The following is a 22,923-nucleotide window of genomic DNA, read 5'->3' as shown; positions in this document are numbered from 1 at the left end:
TGGTTACAGTCATCTTGAACACAGAGAGAACGCTATTAGTATAGGGAATTTTATAGTTGCACTCTCACTGGACAAAGGAAAAGAGGTTCTCTGATTGCCTACTGGGGCTGTAGATAGTGGGGTCCTAAAGTCAGCTGTTTTTGCATGGACCCACCCCGCAACATCAATGACAGTTCATCTCTATCCTTCATAGAGATGAGTCTCACCATATTGCATTTTCTTCCCAGCAACTACCTTGAAAAAAAGGTAGCTGTTGGGAAAGTTACCTTCTTTCCCACCACTGTTGCTTGGGTGGGAAGGCAAGGCAAAATAGAAAGTGTATTCTTTTAGGTTTTCTAAAACCCTATAGGATATAATTTTAAAAAAAAAAAAAAAAACGAGAGGCTCTCATGGGAGTGTGGCTGAAAAATCAAGAGAGAGAAAGAAACGAAGAAGGGGAGAGATAGAGAGGAGAAATAGGGTGTTTTCTCTTTGGGTTTCTTCTTAGGGCTTTTTCTTGGGGTTTTCTCGTGCGTTTTTTCTTAGATTATCTCTTGGGTACGATCTTAGGTTTGACAAGCAAGGAAAGGGTTGCGGGTTTGTAGGTTTTGTGATTAATTCATTGTAATCCTCGTATTTTGTTTTTCTCATAGTGGGAGATCGTGTTTCTTGCTCGTGGAGTAGATTTGGCCGAACCACGTAAAATCTTTGTGTTCATCTTGTGGCTTGTTTATTTATTTTACTTTTTTGTTTAATTTGTGCACGTTCAGATTGATTTGCCCGGCGGATTTTCTCAACAATAGCTTCTGGATGCACATAACCATATGAAAAATGTAACCACAACAAAGTTAGATGCTGAAAATCCAAATTACAAATTTTTGAATAGGAGGAAATTCTTTCCAGTGATTTTTTTTTTAATTCAGAAAATGTTTAGAAAGAGTGGGAAAAAGGGAGATGATATTTTCACTCCCCCTGCACTACACATGCGCTCCCCATATAACATGATTTGATGTGAAAAGGAGGCAACTTTAATGCTTTTTGACATCAAAGCACGGATGGATATAGTTAAGTGCATTTCCTTGCTAGATTGGGATGTGAGTTCAATTTCAAATGTTGACTTCTTCTTTTTTCAATATGCTATAATTTCTCAAGATATTTCCCAATAATATATGAGACATTTGCTAATTATTCTTGAAATTCGCAATTAATTTGTAAATATTCCATCAAATTAAAAATTAAGAGTTTTTGTTTTAAATTAATCGGGATTTTTTAATGTATAAATTGGAGCATCAAGATTGGGAATTGTTTCATGACATCTAGGGAAATGATAATCAGCACTGCAATGTATGTTTTGATATTCCACTAAAGCAACTTGTCTTTTAGTGTTTAAAGAGCTATCAAATGGTGATTAAAATTCCCAAAAAGTTCTCACAAGCCAATTAAAAAAGAAAAGACAAGGTGGGAACGCTCACCTATTAAAACACGGTTGTGCTGATATCATTTCCCTTCATTTATGTGGAGAGTTTTGTAACTCGCATAGGTATGTATTGACGTAGGTGAAGAAGACAAGAAGAGAAGATACAATAGGGCCCTCCCACGCGTATTGCTTAGTTATTTGGTTGTCTTTTCTACTAGACCATCAAGATCAGTGAAGGGCTGGGAGAGAGAGAGAGAGAGACAGGGACAGAGACAGAGAGTGGGGCTCGTGTGCATTTTTTGTGATTCAGACTACTCATGTAGTGCGTCTTACGTGGATGATCTATGCCTCAAAAGTCTACCACCTTTGGCAATCGTAATGGCTACCAATCAGCAAACCAATTGTTCATGAACATTGAACCATTGGTCCCATTTGTATGGTTGCTGGTTCAACCAAAAGTGAAATTATTCCCCAAATCTTCTTTGTAGATTCTCTCTAAGAACCCACGATTTTCGTCCATCCAATCAAATGCAAATTTCTCCCATGATATTTTTTCCATTATGAAGACACTTATTGGGGTCCAACTTCTGCCACTATTACGTGGTTAGATAGTTATCTGAACAGTTACCATGTCCGGCCAAGATGCTGTTGAGAACGCCATGGAATTATTGTTTTTTTTTTGTAGTCAATTAAGAGTGAGACTAAGATCATGCCTCAAAGGTGTTCTACAAGATCAACTATCTTGATTTCTCATATATGCCCCAGAATGGCTCCTTATATGACCCAAAAATTATCCTTTTCTTTTGATTGTTGGGAACAAGGTTTTAAATTTCCATTTCGGGGTTAATTTCGGACCCCACCGAAACTGAAATTTCGGTAATTTTGGCTGAAATTTGGCAAAGGATTAAAAATTATTTTTTTCCTGAGATTTCGGCGAAATTACCGAAATTTCGACCGAAATATGTTACATTTCGCCAATTTCGGATTTCACCCATTTCGATTTCGGTCTTGGACGAAATCCGAAATTTAAAACCTTGGTTGGGAAAACATGGATAACAAGAAAATAAGCGTACACAAACATGAAATGTGTGGCTTTCACCTTGGGTCACCAATAACATTAAAAGTGTAGCAAAAGTGAGTCGCAGTCATGATAAAAAAAGTGCATTTTCTCTCATAAAAAAGATAGCTGCAGAACGGATCTTAAGTGTAATATCCATGCTCTGATATCGAAAGGGGCTGTTTGGATATCAACATTTTAAAATCTTGGATGGAAGAAGCTCAACTCAACTATTTTCTAGTCGACAAAATCCAAATCGATCTGATGGAAAAAATTGATTCGATAAACCAAAACTTGTGGGTAACTCTAACAATGCAGTCCCAACCTCAATGCCCTGATTTTTTGAATTTGAACTTTGAAGTAGCGTCCTGTGGGTTTTTTTTTCTTCAAGTATTTTTCTTTTTGCAAAAACTAGTACTACTATGGTTATTGTTGTTGGAATGAAGAGGCCATGCTCTAGGCTTACACAGAAGGAAAATTATCAAAGGAACTGAACTGCGACTAAAAGAATTAGCAGAACTGTAATTGACTTCTAGTTCAATCAGTTCAAAATTCTAAATTGAACTGATGTGTGCCTCATGGTATTGTTATGGACTTATGACCAGAAATTGAATTTCATTTCAGTTTACCGGCAACAACACCATTTGGAACTGAAGTTTCCAATTGAACTGGTTCGGTTTGCTGTGGTTTCTTTCGAGGAAGACTTAGCTAACTGATATAGACAACAATCCAGGCTTTGGTACCGATCAGAACTGATTTAACTATTCTCTGGATCTAATCATCTTAGGCTGGTCCTTGCAGATTCCCAATTTCAAAACAAAAGGATAAATGAATTGAAAGGTAGCTATTGGCTCTGTCCATAACAGAACTTACTGGAATCTTGGCAGCTCTCGGTTGGAAGCACTACGCTAAGTAGAATTCTTGCAAAGATTACTCTCGGATAGGTGCAAGTAAACCATAAACTAAACAAAGCCCAATTAGGATTTGTTCAATCCTCTAACACGAACCGAGCAAAGCTGAATTGAAACTAAAAAAATCTTTACAAATTTGGATTTCTTGTTTGAACCAAATTCTTCCAGTAGCTCACGGTTCAGTTCAGTATGAACTGAATTGCAAACTTTAGCTTTTAATCCATTTGACATTCTCTTTACTGTTCTGTACTGATCTGAACTGAAACAACTTCTCTTAGTTCTGTTCAAATCCGTTCTAGAGCCACTATTGATCTAGATTTCAGATCTATGAATTCAAATTGAGTCTGGACTGAAGTTTGCATTTCACAGCTTTGTACATGGATCCGAACAGAAATGTAAATTGTTCTGAATTCAAATTGAGCAACAATTCCTAACCAGTCATAACAAAATTGAATATAAAATTTACATAATCCAAAATTCAAGAAAAGCTCGAACTGTTGTTCATACAATGGCTGCGGTATAATTTATATCGGAACTGTAGCAGCAGCAGGATGTAAAAGATTGTAGCAGCTCAAAGTTAAGCCAAATTCTGTCCATGTCTTGGTTAGAATGAGAAACAAAATTAATGAGTTTCAGCGGTAATCATGAATTTGGATTTCGGGTGCAATCCACTAGCAGGACTTCAGTTCTTGGATCCAACATATCAAAAAGAACATAATCAGATTTTTTTGCAGGAATTTTGTTCTCACGGTTCTGCAGGTTCATGTTAAGGCATGAACTGAGCTTTCAAATTCTTTTAAAACATTTCAGATTTAAATATGATTTGTTAATCCCAGTTTGCTGCTCAATCCTCGAAATGATCTCAAATCTTGAACGAATACCAAAAGTTAAAACAATAAAGGCAGTTTTCATGTGATGAAAGGCAAATTGAGAGTGAGAGAGTCATATAGCAGAATTCTGCTATTCACAAAACCACTCCTATACCTTGGTTCCCTAACGCGTTCCATAAAATCCGGGGATTTTAGCATATTAGTTAGATACCAAACATTTAGTACAAGAGTAGCAACCATGCCCCGTATTCGAGCGGTGGCCTGTGGAGAGGACTGCATGGAAATGGCTGCCTGGTAAAAAAATCCAGAGTAAAAGCCGCCAGAGTGAAGTTACCACAAAATGGGCCACCGCGAAAGGGATGGACAATGGAAAGCGACAACTAAAAAAAAAGGCCAAAGTGAAAACCACCACGGAGTAAGTTGCCAAGGATGGTGAATGTGGCAGCATGGTGGAATGTTATGGTCATGGCCATAGGTGGAGGCCTGCATAAGTATGGAAGTAGGCAAGACTCAGCCTTGTATGGAATATCTTTAAAGGACTAGCCTAACGTATTTCATCAGCTCTGTGGCTTTTGGTGTATTAGTTAGGTACCTAACAGAGAAGAGCTCAAGGCCGAGGTTAGGTACGACAACAGATTACAGACAACAGACTTTCTATTCTTTCAACATGGGAGGAGACATTGGAACGAAAGGGATCGTGGAAGCCAAACTTATATCTGCTTTCGTCGACTTTGCCAACCCGGAGGCGATTGATTAGGAGGTGGCGTGAGCAGCAGAGCGAGGTTCAGAAGAATTTCGAGGATCGTATATCTGCAGTTCTTGAATTCAACTCGTTTTGACATTTCTTCTCGCTTTCTGCTTTGTCCTTTTTCTTCTGTTTTTGTGCGACCTTTGGGTTTTAACGAATGGTTAATTTCGTTTGAATCCATTAGTTGTTGATTGTTTAATGAAATACAAAGTGATAAGAATACTAAAATACATAGCAAATAAAGAGGAAAGAATGCAAAGGGGTGTGTGTCTATATACATATATATATATATATATATATATATATATATATATATATATATATATATATTGACCATAAAATGGCAGGCTGAGAAGAGACAAGGCAATTCTTGCTGGCTAAAACAGAGACTAGTAAACTCTTCCTAAATTATGGGTTGCAGATATGCAATGGTCTAGGATAAGACAGTCAAGCTGGAGTAGATATTCCGGAGCTTTCGGTAAGTAATCACATGTCAGAGCAGTAACGAAAAATTTGGCTGCAAAAGAACTGATTCTTCTCTCTGTCATAAAAATATTGATGTGTCTTGACTAAAAGAAAAATGAAGACAGTACGAAAAGCCCCAAATTGTTAGAACGAAAGGATGTTCAAATAAAAAAGGATGACTAACATACCCATTATCATGCATAACATATACAACTGCAACATAAAACCACTGGCATATACAGTTATCATTTGCTTCCTAATTCCACCCTGGCGCTGGGTCGAAAAAGAAGAGCTGGCTTATGAGCTGTGCCTTTGAAGAACCACGCTTAAGTAGTGGGTAGGAGAATGGTGCAAAACCCTTCAATGGAACTGGAAATGTTGTTCTCGTCACTACCCAAGACTTTCAAACAAGATGGCCAACTGCCAAGCAATCGCCTCAGCAACAAATCGCTAAATCTTCCAGAAAGCACAACCAACTGTAGGCAGTTTAGAGGGGTTAGAGGAACAACTAAATAACGCAGAATGAAACAAGCTAACAATATAAAACGAAATGTGACACTCCAGTATCTAATAAAATAGTTTCATTATGAAAGAGATCATTCACCTGGAAGCATAAATCATACCAGTAGACTATGAACCCCAGGAAGCTAAATCTGCAATAGATATTACTGTTTCTTTTCAGGGTGCCATTTTATACTGCACCCAACACTTTTGGAAACAACAAGATTTGGAGAATGTTAGCTAGGCCAGTAGGACCAATTGGAATGTATATGCTTGTGGAAAGGAGAAACGAAAATAATAAAAACAGAAAGAAGTTACCTGGGTTTTTGTGGTGAAGATAAGGGTTGGCCGCTCAGAACACAGTCTATTGCAAGACTCAAGTCCCTAACACAAGAAAACATTTTAAAATGCATCGTCAGTTATTATCAATGCCATCCAAACACAGTGTGTCATAGTGTTAAGAGGCAGACGTGTACTAAACCATGTAACATCTGAAAACAAATACAGACGGATATTGGTCTTTCCGCACCCTTAGGAGTGTCAGAGAGAGGTACCTTCCTGTGATGCGAACATTATTACTCGGTCGTGAGTCATCAAACTGCCCATGGTAGAATAGTTCAAATGGCCTTCGTCCATCCTGTTGCAAATTTGGCTTGAGAATTAGAATAAAATGGACACCTAAACAAATCATGTATGACCATGATGTTGACTCGAGTGGAGCCTGGGGTGAACTAATATCTTAGCCCTGGTTTGCAGCAAGATAGCAATAATTTATAACAATAAAACTAGACAAAAACAACAAACTTACTAACATTGATGCCTACATTGATGCCTGTTTCTAGTTGGTCCATGCCATGTGTGGATGAATGATGGGAGATACTACCGGATACTGCCAGTTATCAAAATACCCATCTCATGCTCTCTCTATACATACACATCTCTCTCTGTCTCTGTCTCTCTCTCTCTCTCTCTCTCTCTCTCTCTCTCTCTCTCTCTCTCTCTCTCTCAGTATGAATACGTACTCATCATCCCATCCCTGATATTTGATCCAACAGCAGCTCACTTTTTGAGGAGCTGCTGTTGGATCAAATATCAAAGGGTGGTACCTTTATATATGGCCATTCATCCTCACACACACAAATATATATATATATATATATATATATATATATATATATATATATATATATATATATATATATATATATACACACACACAGAGAGAGAGAGAGAGAGAGAGAGAGAGAGAGAGAATGGTTTCTACACACTAGTGTAGATAAGTTATCTACACACTAGCTTAAAATACAGTGGGGGCCCACATTGTTTGGGTGATCCAAAGCATTCATTTGATGGGCCCTCACATAGATAGGGTGTGCCCAAAAAATCAGCTTCATAGGATCATCCTAACCCTTCGAACCGTGGAGGCAAAAAATGGACAGATTTGTGAAGGTTTATACACGTCCATTTTACCTCCACAAATTGTAGGGTTGGGATGATCCTATGGAGCTGATTTTTTGTGGGTACCCTATCTATGTGAGGGCCAATCAAATGAATGGTTTGGATCACCCAAACAATATGCCCTCCACTGTATTTTAAGCTAGTGTGTTGATAACTTATCTACACTTGTGTGTAGAAACCGTTCTCTCATATATATATATATATATATATATATATATATATATATATATATATATATAGAATATCAATAATACCAATATGTCAGAATTCTAACAACATAAAGGGAATGTTTTTCTCTTTGAACACCTATCTAATTTCTGGGTTCAAGCCATTTGTAGTTGTCGGGATCCTCAAAATTACTGGTCATGCAGCCTCAGTGATGGATTCACAACGCGACTAGGAAAGAAAGGGCAACAACTAGGAAGGTCTATGATGTGTGAGTGTATGTATGTGTGCGCACGCGTTTGAAAATGCAGAAGCATGTCAAAACGCGGTGAAGAAAATCCGAGTCGACTCGGCACGGCACGGTTGAGTACTCAGTTGACACGGTCATAACTCACGAGAGTCAAAAGAGTTTTTATTGACTCTATAGGGTAAAACGCAGAATGCTGCGGCAAAACGTAGAACATGAACAAGGGAAAAGGGAGTCGACTCGGGGGAGTCCATGATGACGCGGGGGAGCTTTAAAACTATGGTGTGTGTGTGTGTGTGTGAGAGAGAGAGAGAGAGAGAGAGAGAGAGAGAGAGAGAGAGAGAGAGAGAGAGAGTATGTGTGTAGACGAGTCACATAAACATGAGTTTCATGGGTGTTGTCACAGCTGAGGTGCTGGACAAGGTTTTTCCCTGAATACATTGTAGTTAATAGTGTCATGGATGGACATGTTATGGTCTTGGAACTATAGTTTTAAAACTCCCCCACATCCTTCGCATCAACTCTCCCAAGTCGACTCCCTTTTACCTTGGCCGCGTTCCACATTGCACCACATCCGTGTTCCGCATTTTCCCTACGGAGTCAATAAAAACTCCTTCGACTCTCCCGAATTATGACCGCGTCAACCGAGTACTTAGCTAGTTAGCTGCGTCAACCGCATCCTTGGCCACATCCGCACTTAGTCAACAAGGATTTTTCTTTGGCTGCGTTCTGCGCTGCATCCGCGTTTTTAAACACTGCTTGGAGCTAATGTCGAAGAGAAATTTGATGGGTTTTCAAGATCTTCGCAGCATTCTTTTCTCGCCCCAAATCAGTGTTTGAATTGAGGAATTCTAAATCTCACCGGTCCTCCATTTTTCTCTCTGTATGATCATACCTTGCCATGTGCCGGGTATGATTTGTAGAAAGGTAAAACAAAGAAAGAATATTTTACTCATTGAAGTTTGATAAATGGAAGTATGGTCGAATGATCTCATCCAAAAAGTGGGTTGCTGCACCAATTTCTCATGAATCTAAACTATGTATAGATTTATTTACTTGGAAGTTAGGCTGCACATCCAGGGAAAAGGGCCAACAAATTTTTTTCTGATTCACAGATGATGAATAATCACTCCATAGAATCAGAAAATTTAGGACATCTATCTCGGTCAAAATTTCATCCGCGAGTGTAAGAAGACTGGCTCTCCAAGGGTGAAGCTCAAGCAGAAACATCAATCTAAGTGAACTTCCAGCATCAAAGCACACGATTAAACAGATATTTCAGGTAAGGAGCGTCACCTTTTTGAAGAGGAAAAATTCAGGAGTGCAAACAGCTCGAAAAGCCCTTGCAATATCTTGTGTCTGCATTAGAACCTCTCCAATTAATTACTAGTAAATAAAGAAAGAAATAACACTCTATAAACAATCAGGAAAATAATAATCTTGTTGTAGAACACAGCATGACAAACACCACCATATTTTGGGTTAAATTAGATAAATATGGAGCTTCAGAAAAGAATCAATAGAAGCGGGAACAGCGGTAATTCTTCATAATAAGGCAATATTTCAAGGCTACTGCTAGTTGCACTCCCATGTTTTGATAATGGGGTGAACTAACCTTGTCTTTTATTATTTAAACAGCTGTCAAAGGCTATTTCAATTCCCAAAAAGCTCTCAGCAACCAATTTAAAAATAAAAAGACAGGTGACTTCACCCGATTAACAAAACATGGTAGTGCAAATATCAGGAGCCTATTTTAATTGGTTTTTCAAGCAGGACCAAACTCAATAGTCAATACATCTTTTCATAGAACTCATTTACGAATTGAGAGCAGTTCAATTATGATTTGTGATTGTTGGGGACAAAAATCGAGCACCAATCACAAAGCATCATCTGACTCTTGAGCCCACATAACGTGAAACATCATCCCACCTAGCTCCTGAGCCCAGAGGCCTCGAGGCCGCATAGGTGAGACACGTCATCCCACCTGGTCCCTGAGCCCACAGAGGCCATGAGGCCATGCAGGCGATACATGTCCTCCCACCTAGGTGATAACTGCCAGAACACAAGCATGGCAGAATCTGCGCGTCCACATTTTGTGCAACGTTAACAACATCAAGGCCTACTCCATTGCCTATAGGTTGCCAACATGCCCAGTTTCCACCCTCAGAGCCGACGATGTGTCCAGTCTCCATCAAAGATCTGACTTCATGTAAGCTAGAAGTACGAAGAGCAAAAAAAGGAATGGAACAAAGATACACATCGGGTCTTGCACAACCACGCCTGCAAGAAGCTCAGGAGGTGCATGGCCCAGAGCATCCACACCATCATTGTCTACCAGAGACGTCCTCTGCACCATTCATGTTGTATCATCCTTGCACATTGGATGATCCTCATAAGCTCTGAACACTGGACCGACCAGAACCACAATCAACTCAATCCAAAGTACTCATTTCGCATTGAAAGGGCCGGTCATGATACCGGTGGTAGGGCTCCCGATGACTTCACTACCACTCGCGCATCAAAGAGGATCTGGCTGAAGACGTAAAAGACATCACATTCCACCACCTCAATGAATAGTTCTCATTTCATTTTGAAAATAAAAGGGTCCTAGCCATGTAGAGGAACTCCCCTCATTCACAACTAAAACAAATAGAACTCTACCTTTAGGTCTGGTCTCCATCTCATCAACTTTTGGAAAGGGCCCCAGCCGAAAGTATGCATCGAACCACTATCCAGTCATTCTATACAATAGATGAGAGCATGGGCATGACTTCGATAGGGCTAATGAACCATATTCAAACCCTCTCGGTAGTTTGTAACTCTCTCGACACCCATGCCTCAAGGGCTTCCGTCGATGCCGGTGTAGTCTTGATAGTGTCAATCAAGCGCCGTTGAAAGATCTCCTTTCTGGCAGCAAGATCCAAAAGAACAAAAACGATTTGGACTCCTTCCTAGACCCCTATGGGCGTCAGGCGTGGAGGCCTCATCAAAGCATGGTTCCTAATAGTGTCAATCAAGCGCCGTTGAAAGATCTCCTTTCTGGCAGCAAGATCCAAAAGAACAAAAACGATTTGGACTCCTTCCTAGACCCCTATGGGCGTCAGGCGTGGGGGCCTCATCCAAGCATGGTTTTAGATTTCCTCCGAAATGGATACGAAATTACTGAACTATTTCTGTTTCCAACCTCACCAACATGCATACCAAAATCAAAACAGTAAGTATTTCAGTGCTATATTATACCGGTATATGTAACATAATTATATTTATAACTGCATGTGAAATGTGGTGTAAGTATAATAAATATTTATATGAATTGTAATATGCAATATTTATATCAAGTCATCAGACATGCCGATGTGCGTCAATACATGCCATTAGGTGTGGTGTTCGATGTTATAAAACATTGGTAGTATTTTGCTTATGTGATGATTTTTTTTTTTTTTTTGAATGGTAGTATGATATAATAAAGAAGACTGAGGGAGTCCCCCTTACAGAACTAGAAGAGAAACAAAAACAAAATACAACAACTGAGAGATGAAATTAAGGAGGGAGAAAATCATAAAGAGTGAGAACTTGATTTGACACTCCATCTTTTGCTAACTTATCAGCCACCTCATTAGCCGATCTTCTCACCTGCTGAAAAGATACCGACATATCTTGGACGAGGTCCTTTATCTCATCAAAATATTGAAGAAAACGCCAAGGGGGATCCCGCGAGCCTCTGAGCCATCTTATAACATTCAACGAGTCCCCCTCCACCACACATCTAACTGAGCGCCCCTTTAACAAACTTAAAAAGCCTTGATGCACTGCCCTGACCTCTGCCTCGTTCGAATCAGCCCTACCGATGGGCCCCGAAAAAGCCTGGAGGACTACACCGTTACTATCTCTTAAAACACCCCCAATCCCAGCTGGTCCAGGGTTCCCCATACTGGAACCATCGAAATTGAATTTAACGATTCCGGCAGTAGGGGGGCTCCATTTAGGGGTTAAAACAGGCCTGGTTTCCTGACTCTCGCAGACCAATGTCCACCCTTCCCACAGGTCATAGGCCGACACAAATCTGAATAAAGGGAGTGCCCTTGCCCAAGATATAATCAGAGTAATGACCTGAATAAATAGTAAAAGAGGAGATTTAGTTTTCCCTACAAAAACTCGGGAATTCCTTTCTTTCCAGATGACCCATAAGAATGCCATGAGTGTCAGCCACCACAAACTCTTGCCTTTTCTGCCCCATGGTATACATTTCCATCCGTCAATCAAATCTTGCAAGCCGGAGGGGAACACCCAATTGATGCCAAATCTTACTAGAATCTTCCCCCAGACCTCCCTAGCTACTCGACAATGAATGAAAAGGTGATCCACCGTCTCCCCAGATTCAAGGCACATAGAACAGTGATCAATAATCAGCATATGCCTCTTTCGCAAGAAATCCACTGTTTGGATCCTATTTCTAATGGCTGACCATCCGAAGAAGCAAACTCTAGGGGGCGCCGCAGATTTCCACACATTTGCTGCCACAGCATTGCCCTCAACAGACACCATACTGTTGTAAAATGACTTTACCGAGAATCTGCCTGAAGAAGTGTTTACCCACAACCTTTTGTCATCCCCCGTGCCACTGACGTAAGTCTCAGCAAGAAGCTGAAATAGTTTGTTCACCGATGGCAGCTCGCGGTCAAAAAAGTTCCGACGAAAGAGAGGCTGCCATATAACTTTACCATTATAGCACTCGAAGCAGTCTTGGACAGAAGCAAACTTATCTGCTGCTACTAAAAACAGATCTGGGAAAAGAAATTGAAGTGGAGCAGACGAACACCACCACATTGACCAAAAAGAAATCCGTGCACCGGAGTACACCCGAAATCGAACTCCACAATGAAAGGGCTCAGTCAGGCGGAGGATGTCCCGCCAAATCGTCACCCCTGGATTAAGAAAATTATTTAGGGAAGTCCACTCACCTGATGCAAACCCATATTTATCGGAGATTACTCTGGTCCATAATCTTGCATTGTCTTCGCCAAACCTCCATAACCATTTACCCATCAAAGCTTGGTTTAACAGCCTGATCCTTCGAATGCCTAGACCACCTCCTTGAATTGGCATGCAAACCTCTTTCCAGCTGACTAGTGCCATGACCCGATGTTGGTCTGAACCACCCCATAGAAATCTTCGCTGAAGCTGTTCTATACGTTTCACAACAGACGCCGGGCATTTGAATAAAGATAGTTGATATATTGGAACATTAGCCAAGGCCGCTTTAATCAAGGTTAACCTACCACCTTTAGATAACAAATTCCGCTTTCAAGTATCAAGCCTTTTCTCTATTCTTTCCACAATGGGATCCCATGCACATTTACGAGGGCGCCCTACTCCCAGGGGCAATCCCAGATAGGACGCCGGCAAGGACTCCAGAGAGCAACCCATAATATTGGCTAAGGTAGAAGCATCTTCCTCGCTTAGATTCAGAGCATAAATTCGGGATTTAGAGAAATTGGAGCGAAGACCTGTGACTATTTCATAGCACCTTAATATTGCCTTCAGATTAAGAATCTCTGAGACCAAGGAAGAGCTAAATAGGAGGGTCTCATCCGCAAATTGCAAATGAGAGACCTGCAACCCAGAAGCACGGCAGGAAACCCCTGAAATCAGCCCCTCCGCTTGACCTTTCTTCAACAGCACACTAAGAGCTTCCGCTATAATAACAAAGAGGAAAGGCGAGAGAGGGTCCCCTTGACGCAATCCTCGAGACGATTTAAAGAAACCCTGTGCAGAGCCATTAATCAAAATGGAGAAGTATGCTGAAGATAAGCATCTCTTGATCCACCCTCGCCATTTCTCACCAAATCCCATTCTGTTGAGGAAAAAGTCCAAACATTGCCAATCGACTCTATCGTATGCTTTTTCCATATCCAGCTTACAGATAATACCTGGAGCCCCTGACTTAGCCATCCAATCTACCATTTCGTTTGCCACCATCGAACAATCTATAATTTGTCTTTGAGCAACAAAAGCACTTTGGTTCTCTGAAATAATAGAAGGGAGTACCCTCTTGAGACGGTCCGCCAATACTTTAGCCAAAACCTTATATAAGCATCCTACCAAGCTGATGGGTCGAAAGTCAGAAGTTTTCACGGCTCCTTTCACTTTGGGAATGAGAGTCAGAAATGTTGCGCCAGTTCCACGATCCAACTCCAACCCCTCATAAAAAGCTTGAAAGAAGCCCATTAAATCGCCCTTAACATACTCCCAACAATCCTGAAAAAAAGCAAGGCAAAAACCATCCGGCCCCGGAGCTTTGTCTCGATTCAGCGAAAAAACCCCTCTCTCTACCTCTTCGATCGTAAACGGTGCTTCTAAACCCGATATGCTGGAATCATCAAGAGTGTTAAATACCACCTCATCCAATCTAGGCCGGATAACATCTTCTACTGAATATAACTTTCGGTAATACGCGATAATTTCCGACGTAATCGCCGTTTTGCTCCCAGATAGGGATCCTTGCACTTCCAAGACCTCGATCCTGTTGTTCCTACGCCGAGCACTAGCCATATTATGAAAGTAAGCAGTATTTTTGTCTCCATGCTTTAGCCAAGTAACGCGGGACTTCTGCCTCCAAGAAATTTCCTCCTGAAGTAGGCTCCCTTTATGTTCCTCCTTGAGTTTGCCCAGCTCAATTAAGTCATCCTCTCTTATGTGATGATTTTTGAGTGGGTATTTATGCTTATTCTAATACTGAATAAAGTTTCATCTTAAATGTCCATCATTTGCATATGCTTTCATATGTTTGCCTGATTTTATAGGAGTTCCATCGAAATTTCCATTTGAACCCGACTTGTTTCCATTTTCATCACGACCGAAATGCATACCGAAACTGAAACATAAAACCTTGAATCAAGGATGGAGTTATGCATCACTGCATCTCTACAAGAATCGATGGCATTATCATCTAACTCCTGAGTCTCTGTCACAGAGACGATATACCACTACTGACTACACCTCGCTACAGTGGACAGAGCAACTCGCACTGGACTAGTGGGTCAAAGTCCTATAGGCCTATCATTCTGGTCCAAAGTTTATTGTAGCGCACGCCCGATGGACGATTGGCAAAGTTCTGAAGCCAGCAAAGTGAGCACGACAAGTCATATCTTCCGCATTGCCTCGGTTTCTACCAACCTCTCAAACTGTTTGGAAGCCTTTCACCTGACAGTTGAATATTCCTCAACCCAAGACATCAGCAACCTAGCCTCTAGCCTCTCGCTCAGCCCCCCATAGGGGTGTCAACGGAACCAGATGGTCCGATGGATCCAAAGGATGCATTAACGAGTTTTGGGTATAGTAAACGGATTTGGATCCATATCTTAAGGTCTAAAATAATATCAGAATTCATGAATAGTATTTTCATAAATTTAAAATCCTTTCTCAAAATGAAAAAAAAATTTCATGTTCCTACTTATCGTTTCGATGATGATTCCTCTCTCACATGTTTCTTCAATCTTTTCCTTCTCCAACCCTAAACTCTAGCTGCGTACAGTGCAATTAGGAGCAGAACACTCCAATGGATGGTCCGATTCGAAATGGATCATGACCCAGACTCAGAAAGTAGGATACAAAAACACTCCAAAAAGAATACGATCAATAAACGATCCAAATGGTTCATCATCAAGACATACGCACAACTACTCCAATGTGGACCCGCTGACACCCCAAATCAGTTGGGAGACATGGGAAAATGTTTCCCAATGGCTCAAGGAGTTAGAGTTGCATTAGAACTCCTCTTGGAGATAGAGTTGTTCAAAACTAGCTTCTAGAATTCGAGCAATTCGTTTCCAACATGAACTCTTATTGGATAAGGCCTCTAGCCCCCTACAGTCCCATCTTCTATTTTGCGAATCTACCTGACAAGCTTTGGGCTTCCTGCATTTCCTCATGGAAGATCCATAACATGGGGGGATTGGCGTCGATACTGTTCCCGGCAATCATTCTCTTAATTCTCCTGGTATTCTAACTCTATGATGCTCACCTCTTCTCTCCATAGATAATGAAACATTCAACATGTAAAAAAAACAGGCTATTGGATCAGTAAAGAAGTCGAAAACCTGCAAAAATCTCCTCTATCACCTATTCTCTAGTTTATATGTTGGCGTGTGGATTCACCAAGTCATTTGATGAGCAACCAAGTCGACAACCGGCAAAAATCTCCTCTATCATCTCTTCCCTAATTTATATGTTGACATGTGGATTCCCTGTGAGTTGTTTTCTTGTCGATAGTTCTGTTCTTGTTTCTATAAAAAAAACTAAGAGTGGGAGTAGGTTTTTTTTTTCTCCCTTCTCTTTCTCATTTCCCCCCAGATCGATATCTTGCCATTAATTTAGGGAAATGATATTAGCACACAAACCTTTTGGTATGGCGCGCCCTAGCTGGTTTTTTTCTTTTTTAATTGGCCTGTATGAGATTTTTTGGGAACCGTAATGACCTTTTGACAGCTCCTTAAATACTAGAAGACAAGACAGGTGAGCGCATATATCAAAACATGGTTGTGTTGATATCATTTCCCTTAATTTATAATGTAATCCAAATAGTATCCGAGGACTTGTATGCTCCTTAAAAGATTTATTAACAACAGCACAAAAGTTGGAGATTTTATTAAAAGGGAAATCTTAGAAATGTCAACTACACTATTATGGAAGGAAATAAATTCTAAATTCATCTTACAAAATGAATATGTGATGTCAAAGGTAGAGGTAAAGTCCCAAGGAGCAATGTTCATCAGGAAACTTATTCAAGCATTCATATCTTACAATAGCTGGTCGAAATAAAGGGCACGTGAAGATCCGTAAAAGTGTACCTCATCATAAAGATAAGGGAAAGGGTAATTAAATAATTTAGCTTCTTCTGCCATGAAATCTGGTCCATCCTGTAAAATTAAACATGACTATGGGCATTAAAATAATAAAAAAACCACTTTAATAATATGCATGAGAAAGTAGACAACCATTTTACAAACTAGCATGTATGGATAGACAGATGCCACGGAACAAGTACAGAAGGCGTATCAGGTGCATCGCCAAAACAAATTGTAAAGACCAGACAAAGGATACAAAGAAATAGTTTCCAGATTAACCATCTTTAAATTTTCATTGTTAATTTATACCATAGATGCCAATCAAAATTAATGAATTAAGTATAACCTGAGGGTGAGTAATAATGGAGTTTGAAGAAATGGCAACAACCGCAAGTCCCTTCTGCATTTTCATACAACAAACATGTTAACAAGTAGTTGTTAATGTTTACACTAGGTAGTTATCCAATTGACAAGCTCTGGCACAGAAAGGTAAAATATAGATCATTAAAGAGATAGACTCACCTACCTTCATATAGAAATTTGCAAGCTTGACAATATCTTTCTCCAAGTGTTTAACAAATGGGCAGTGATTGCAAATAAACATCACCTGCTCCATTGATCGAAAATTACATTACAATCCATCCCATTTAAACCAAAATTACATTACAAGACATTTGCACAACATGGGATACAAGACACATGAACAACACGTGGGATGAAAAAAGGGCAATCCCCATCCAACTTCAGAAAAACCCTAACCCTAGAAAATGAAAGATTCACTGTCCTCCCCGAAGAAACAAATTAATTGTTTAAGTGGGTCGAGTTCTAAACTCCAAAATACTAATCAAATACACATGCATAAATAAAAATATAACAGAAATCACTAACCAGCAAAGCAGGGTAAGACTCAAAATCATCCAATTTCCACATTTTCCCGGTCAGAGGCTCAGGAAGCTACACAATCAATTCAACAAAGAGAACCCATTAAAGAAAATCAGAAGCAAATTAACAAAAAAAAAAAAAACCAAGAATTTTTTTTTTGAGAAATGCCTGGAAATCAGGAGCTCGGAAACCCAAAGAGACGCCTTTGGACTCAGTTCTTGCAGCTCGAATAGTGAATTTTCTAAGTGTAGGATTTTTATGTTGCAAATGAGAGGAGGCAAAAAGTTGTGAGGGAGACAAAGTTAATATAGAGAGAGGGATTTGAATGGTTCTGGTGCTCCTCAGAGGAAGTAAATGAGCACATTTTGAACCGAAAATGGCCGTCGAGGAAACAATTCCAGCAATACCCATGATTTTTCTTTGTTGGGTTTGTCTTTGTTCATCAATGGGTTGATGGTATGCAATTTATCCGGACAATTCAAGGCCATTGAAAGCCTAACGTCAAAACCGAATAGGGAGGGGTAATTTTGTCAAGAAATTAAGTTGGATTAGGGGTCTCTAATCTGGAGAGTATAAATACTCACTTATGTTAAATTTCTTGAGAAAAGAAGCGTAACGTGGAACTAGAGGGGTTTGTGGAAAAGGTATTGTGCTGGTATTGCCCAACGTGAATGCTAGCGTCATCGCAAAGGCATTTCGCGGGTGGTCTGTTGCATCTGACAGCAGCCACATAGGCTTACTTGTCAGCAGATTTTGTCTTCATTCACAAGGTGGCTGCTGTCAGATGCAACAGACTATCCACGAAATGCCTTTTGCAATGGACGCTAGCAAATCAGTATCAAGAATCCTATTTATTATTTAATAATATTAGAAAGTGTAGTGCACTTAAGATTTTTAGTCATAATCCCAATTGTTCTATAAATATCTCTCTATCCCTGTTGGGAGGAGACATGAGATACACTTGGAGTTGAAAAGCAATCATTAAGAGGTCCCAGATTGAGGAGAGAGGCTGAGGCTTTCGTCAATTTCACGCCATGGCCTTACATCAGTTCTGTAGCACTCCTTCACGGATCTTGAACATAGCATGGAGAGCATCAACATCACCGGAGCGGATCATTGATCAGAGAACAAACACCAAGATCTTGTCATCATGGCCAGAGGTGAGTTTTCACATATATTTTAAATCAAAGGTTTTTACATTTGCAAGATGCTACAATGGATAGACATGAACTGAAGTTGTTACAATGGATAAAAAAAGTTAAACATCAGTTGAACTAGTCTCCTTTATCCTCGACAACTAAAACTGTGAAATCTTTCCCCAACAGCACCAAGTTCTTGAAACCGATCCTACATTGTCTCATTCTCTTGTGGTGGATGGATGCAGACATTACTTGGGGCTATTACTGCAAAGATTGAATCTGAATTTGAAAAATTGTTCCTGCATTAAACAAACTGGATTCGAAGTGTAGCAACTTGAACTGAAAGGAGTAGAACAATCTTTATTTTAGCTGAGAATGGAGCAATACCCAATTGAGCTAAACGCGCTTGACATCCATATAACATGGCTAAGATCACTACAGAGATTCGAATATAGAGCTGTATCACTAAAAGGGACTAAATATGTATGTTTGTGAAGAAACCAATTTGGTCTATGCCTCCATTAGTTGTAGGAGAATCATGAAGTGCAATTAGGGCTGCAACTAGACCAGCATTTCCAGATATGGTGGGCTCTGTGTAGAGGGCTTCGTCCCTCTTGTCCGAAAACTTGTCATATTGATCTGGCCCACCTACCATTGCTCCTACCAAAATGTTTGGATTGGGATCTTTCGAGTATAGCCATCTCTTCCCTCCTTGGCAAGAATAGTGCTGGCCGTCCAAAGGAATTGAGGCTGCCCTATGGTGAACCTGGGTTGGAAAATGGTCTCCAAAGCCCACCAAGTAACTCATCTTCAAAGGGTTATTACCTAGTATGTATTCCACCTGTAGGAAAGAAAAATGAAATGAAATGGAGTCGTGAGCTATGTTTTGCCACATTAATGAAAATCGACTTTGAAATTCTTTTACTTGCCTGAGTTGTGGAGAACGTCAGCAACTTGTCTAAGGAGAAGGTGTGAGTTCCACAAGTCCCTCCTAGAGTTTTCAAACTATCTAGATAGTCACTGTATAATTTACTGAGAAATGCTGCTGTTGCAGCAAACTGAAGTGGTGCACTGCTATTAGGCCTTAAGAGGATTAACCCACCTGCACAAGGTCATGTAGGAAATAATTGTCATGCATCTTTACGCATGGCACAAACCCCAAAGAGAGAAGGAGAGAGAATTATGCATGCATATTAACACATGCAATGCATAAGTGGGAATGCATATTTTAATCTCTCTCTCTATATATAATAGAGAGAGAGAGAGATAGAGGGAGATTTTATATGATGAGTGGGCGTGCATGTACACTTGCGGGGTCCAACAGCAGCCTCTTTTAGCAGCCTCTTAAAAAGTTGAAAAAGTGGGCTGCAGTTGGATCAAATATCAAGGGTGGATGCCCTGTCAAGTGTATGTGCAGGCCCACTCATCATATAAATTCTCATACACACACATATGGAATTGTTATTTGCACTCCCTTATTTTTATAATGGCACTTCTCTCTGTTATGAACATTTTCTACTTATTATGTTATCAATCTTATCCCTCCCTTCTCATGTGCAGAGACCAGATAGAAGCTTTGGAAGCCATTGTAGGAGAAGAGAACAAAGTCCATGAGGTGTCGTTAAACTATAAGGTGCAATCCGCGCTTACCAATAACGTGCAAATAGCCTCCACAGAGGCTTTACCAACCCCAGATGTTTTCTCTTATGCGAGAGCAGAGGTAGTTTGGTCAAGCCCTTAGCACAAAGAGCTGCCAAATCATTGGCCAGCACCCGTGCTTCTAGGGAATACTCTTTCCGTAATTACAGGCCCAACAATAGGGACTAACCAAGCTAGATCGGACCTGGGGGCATGAGGGATCTTCTAATATCAATAGAAACTCCTTCATATCAAAATTGCCTAAGTGCGAAAGGAGGCAAACTGTTAGCCCAAGTGTTCAACCAACACTTGGTCACTCTTTTAATTCATGTTTGATGATAACAAACCCAATATGATAATCTACAATAATCAATGGAAATGTTTGAATGTTCTTTAAGAATGCTCGTCTAAGGTCAAATCAATGTACATTGAAGCAAGGATCGAAAAAATTAACCATTAAACTTAGGTTTCTGTAATTATGAGTTTATAGAAACGGTTATTGTCTTCCAAGCACAACTTTTCAGAAAAAAAAGAAGAATACACCTAAACTTATAAAGAAATAGGTACCATATAAACATATGCTCAAAAAATCTCAAACTTTTTTTATGGGTGAAAAAAATATATCTCAAGCTTGCTATCAAACCTGGTGTAGTATTGAAGTTATTCTGAATTGAAAGATAGGAGCACATGAGAATGTCTGTTATATTTGAGCATGATTTTAGTGTATCTTCATATGGATACCCAGGATCATGGAGATATCTAAGCCTTGTGAACAACACCTACAAGAACAAACATGTATTAGAATATCTAAAAGCCCGAATAAAAAGACAACTAATTCCGCATGTAATAGAAATTTTCTTAAAGACTACCGCATTGGCTGCAAGCTTGTTGTTCCAGTCGAAAACTCCTCTATCAGTGGTTAGTTCTGCATCCATAGCCGAAGCAAATTGTTTTGTTGCATAGTCAAGATAAGTAATGTTTCCAGTGGCAAAAAACAACCATGTTCCTCCCCAGACCAACTCATCCATATAGCCAGAGGAGTTGTAGAAGTTTCTTGCTTCTCCTCCACAAGCTACTACTGAGGTGTAAGTTCCTTTGTCTTGATCATTTGTTGCAAAAACAAATAGCTTTTCTGCTAATTTGGTTAATTTTTCGGCATAAGGTTTGTCTTGCTTGAAAACTAAGGATGAAGCTGATAATGCTGCAACTGTTTCTCCTGCTAGATCAGATGCAAAGCTTTTACACATGGAAACAGGCCTTGCATAGTTCATGTCTTCTGGTCTTTGCCAACAATTTATATCATCTTTGTCATCAGTAATACTAGTACTCCCAACCTGAAACCATGAGTGAAAAGTCAGCAGAGAAATTTTATTTCAAATTTTTAAGGGATTACTGTTAGAAAAAAAGTAGATCAGGAACAGGAGGATCACTTCAGAAAAATAATAGAAAAAATTTGGAATAATTCCATTAACCGATAAAGAGAAAATCAGATCCAACGGATCAGATTTCACCATATCGAGAAATAATTAAATTCCAATTTTCAAAATATTTTTTTCTGATTGATAAATATATTTAAAAACATACAAGATTATTCCTTTCATCTTAGGAAGACAGTAAATTTTCTGTTAGGAAGACAGCACCTAAACATCCAACAAAACCATCAATCACTTGCCTGAGAATATAATATGCCAGGATCAGTAGAAGAATTAGGCGGAACATAGACCTTAAGCAAATAATCACTTCCCCATCTGATAATGTTCTTAACATGGTCAAGCTCACCAATAGCCTCATATTTCTGATGATACTCAAGCACAGACCAACTCAAGAGAGTGATCGTGTAAGCCATTGGAAACCCAAACTTAATGTTGTTACCAGAATCATAAAACCCTCCAATAAGATCATGGATACTATTACTACCAGATTTCCCATCAGACAATCCAGAATCCCCACGGAATTTCACCGAATTGTTCGCCGGCAAAAACCCAGCTGCAAAAATAAGTATAAAGTCTTAAATAGACAGTAAATCTCAAGAAATATATATAAAGCTTAAGAAAATCATAAGCTTAAGTTCAAGAAAATTATTACATTTTTGAGCATCGAAGAATATCAAAGCCCGGTTTAATGCCAGCGTGAAGTTATTCGATGAGCTTTGATCGCCATGCTTGTTAGGCAAAAACTTCAATAATAGAAAGATTAATAGGAAAATGAAAACAAGGGACACAAGGGCCAAGATGAAACGTTTGAAGCATTGTTTGTTAGTGATCTTGAGATTGGATTCAACGGACTTATAGTAATTAGAGTGCGTAAATTCAAGGGAATGGGATTGAGGGAATAGGCTGAAATCTATCTCTATGGAGTTCCAACGACTAGCAGAAGGAAGAAGTCGACCAGCCTCACTGACTGAGTGAACATACGTTACTGATCCTGTTTCCATTAGGGTAGGTTTAGAAGGGTGCAAAAGGAGAGTGAAGAAAGAAGCTTTCAATTCACTTATAGCTCAAGAAGATTGAAATGCTAAGAAATAAGGAGTTTGTCTATAAAGCTGGGAGATGATGAGAGGAACTATAGGAAAAGAGAAAGGGGAGACAAACAAGAAGAAAGGTGGAATGGGCAAAAAATTGGTGGAAGATTACCAAAGTA

The 22,923-nt window shown here is 39.7% G+C and overlaps 2 protein-coding genes across 5 annotated transcripts; both read right to left on the bottom strand.

The window, feature by feature from the left end:
* Positions 1-5,454: 5,454 nt before the first annotated feature.
* On the bottom strand, positions 5,455-17,989 carry LOC143848348 (Thioredoxin superfamily protein). Of its 4 annotated transcripts, none has more exons than XM_077357267.1 (10): positions 17,675-17,989; positions 17,513-17,578; positions 17,151-17,231; positions 16,971-17,024; positions 16,628-16,696; positions 9,075-9,137; positions 6,463-6,545; positions 6,227-6,292; positions 6,012-6,060; positions 5,455-5,883 (listed from the first exon to the last, which is right to left on the bottom strand). In XM_077357267.1, exons 1-10 carry the CDS (start codon positions 17,915-17,917, stop codon positions 5,734-5,736), a joined length of 924 nt encoding a protein of 307 aa, XP_077213382.1. In that variant the 5' UTR covers positions 17,918-17,989; the 3' UTR covers positions 5,455-5,733. The 4 variants fall into 4 exon arrangements, 3 of the variants coding, with proteins under 3 accessions (XP_077213382.1, XP_077213383.1, XP_077213384.1); XM_077357268.1 differs by having other exon boundaries at positions 6,031-6,060; XM_077357269.1 differs by having other exon boundaries at positions 5,765-5,883; positions 6,031-6,115; positions 17,675-17,988.
* Positions 17,990-19,120: 1,131 nt separating this feature from the next.
* LOC143848860 (endoglucanase 25-like) lies at positions 19,121-22,717 on the bottom strand. The gene is made up of 6 exons (XM_077357917.1): positions 22,369-22,717; positions 21,956-22,269; positions 21,153-21,617; positions 20,927-21,062; positions 19,575-19,747; positions 19,121-19,486 (listed from the first exon to the last, which is right to left on the bottom strand). The coding sequence occupies exons 1-6, from the start codon at positions 22,715-22,717 to the stop codon at positions 19,121-19,123; spliced, it is 1,803 nt and encodes a 600-aa protein (XP_077214032.1).
* Between the last annotated feature and the right edge of the window lie 206 nt (positions 22,718-22,923).

The sequence above is a fragment of the Tasmannia lanceolata genome, unplaced genomic scaffold (assembly GCF_043159265.1).
Source record: "Tasmannia lanceolata isolate RefF3 unplaced genomic scaffold, GAP_Taslan_0.1 ptg000016l, whole genome shotgun sequence".
Classification (NCBI taxonomy): domain Eukaryota; kingdom Viridiplantae; phylum Streptophyta; class Magnoliopsida; order Canellales; family Winteraceae; genus Tasmannia; species Tasmannia lanceolata.
The sequence above is the reverse complement of the archived record's forward strand: the minus strand, read 5'-3'. Positions and strand labels throughout refer to the sequence as shown.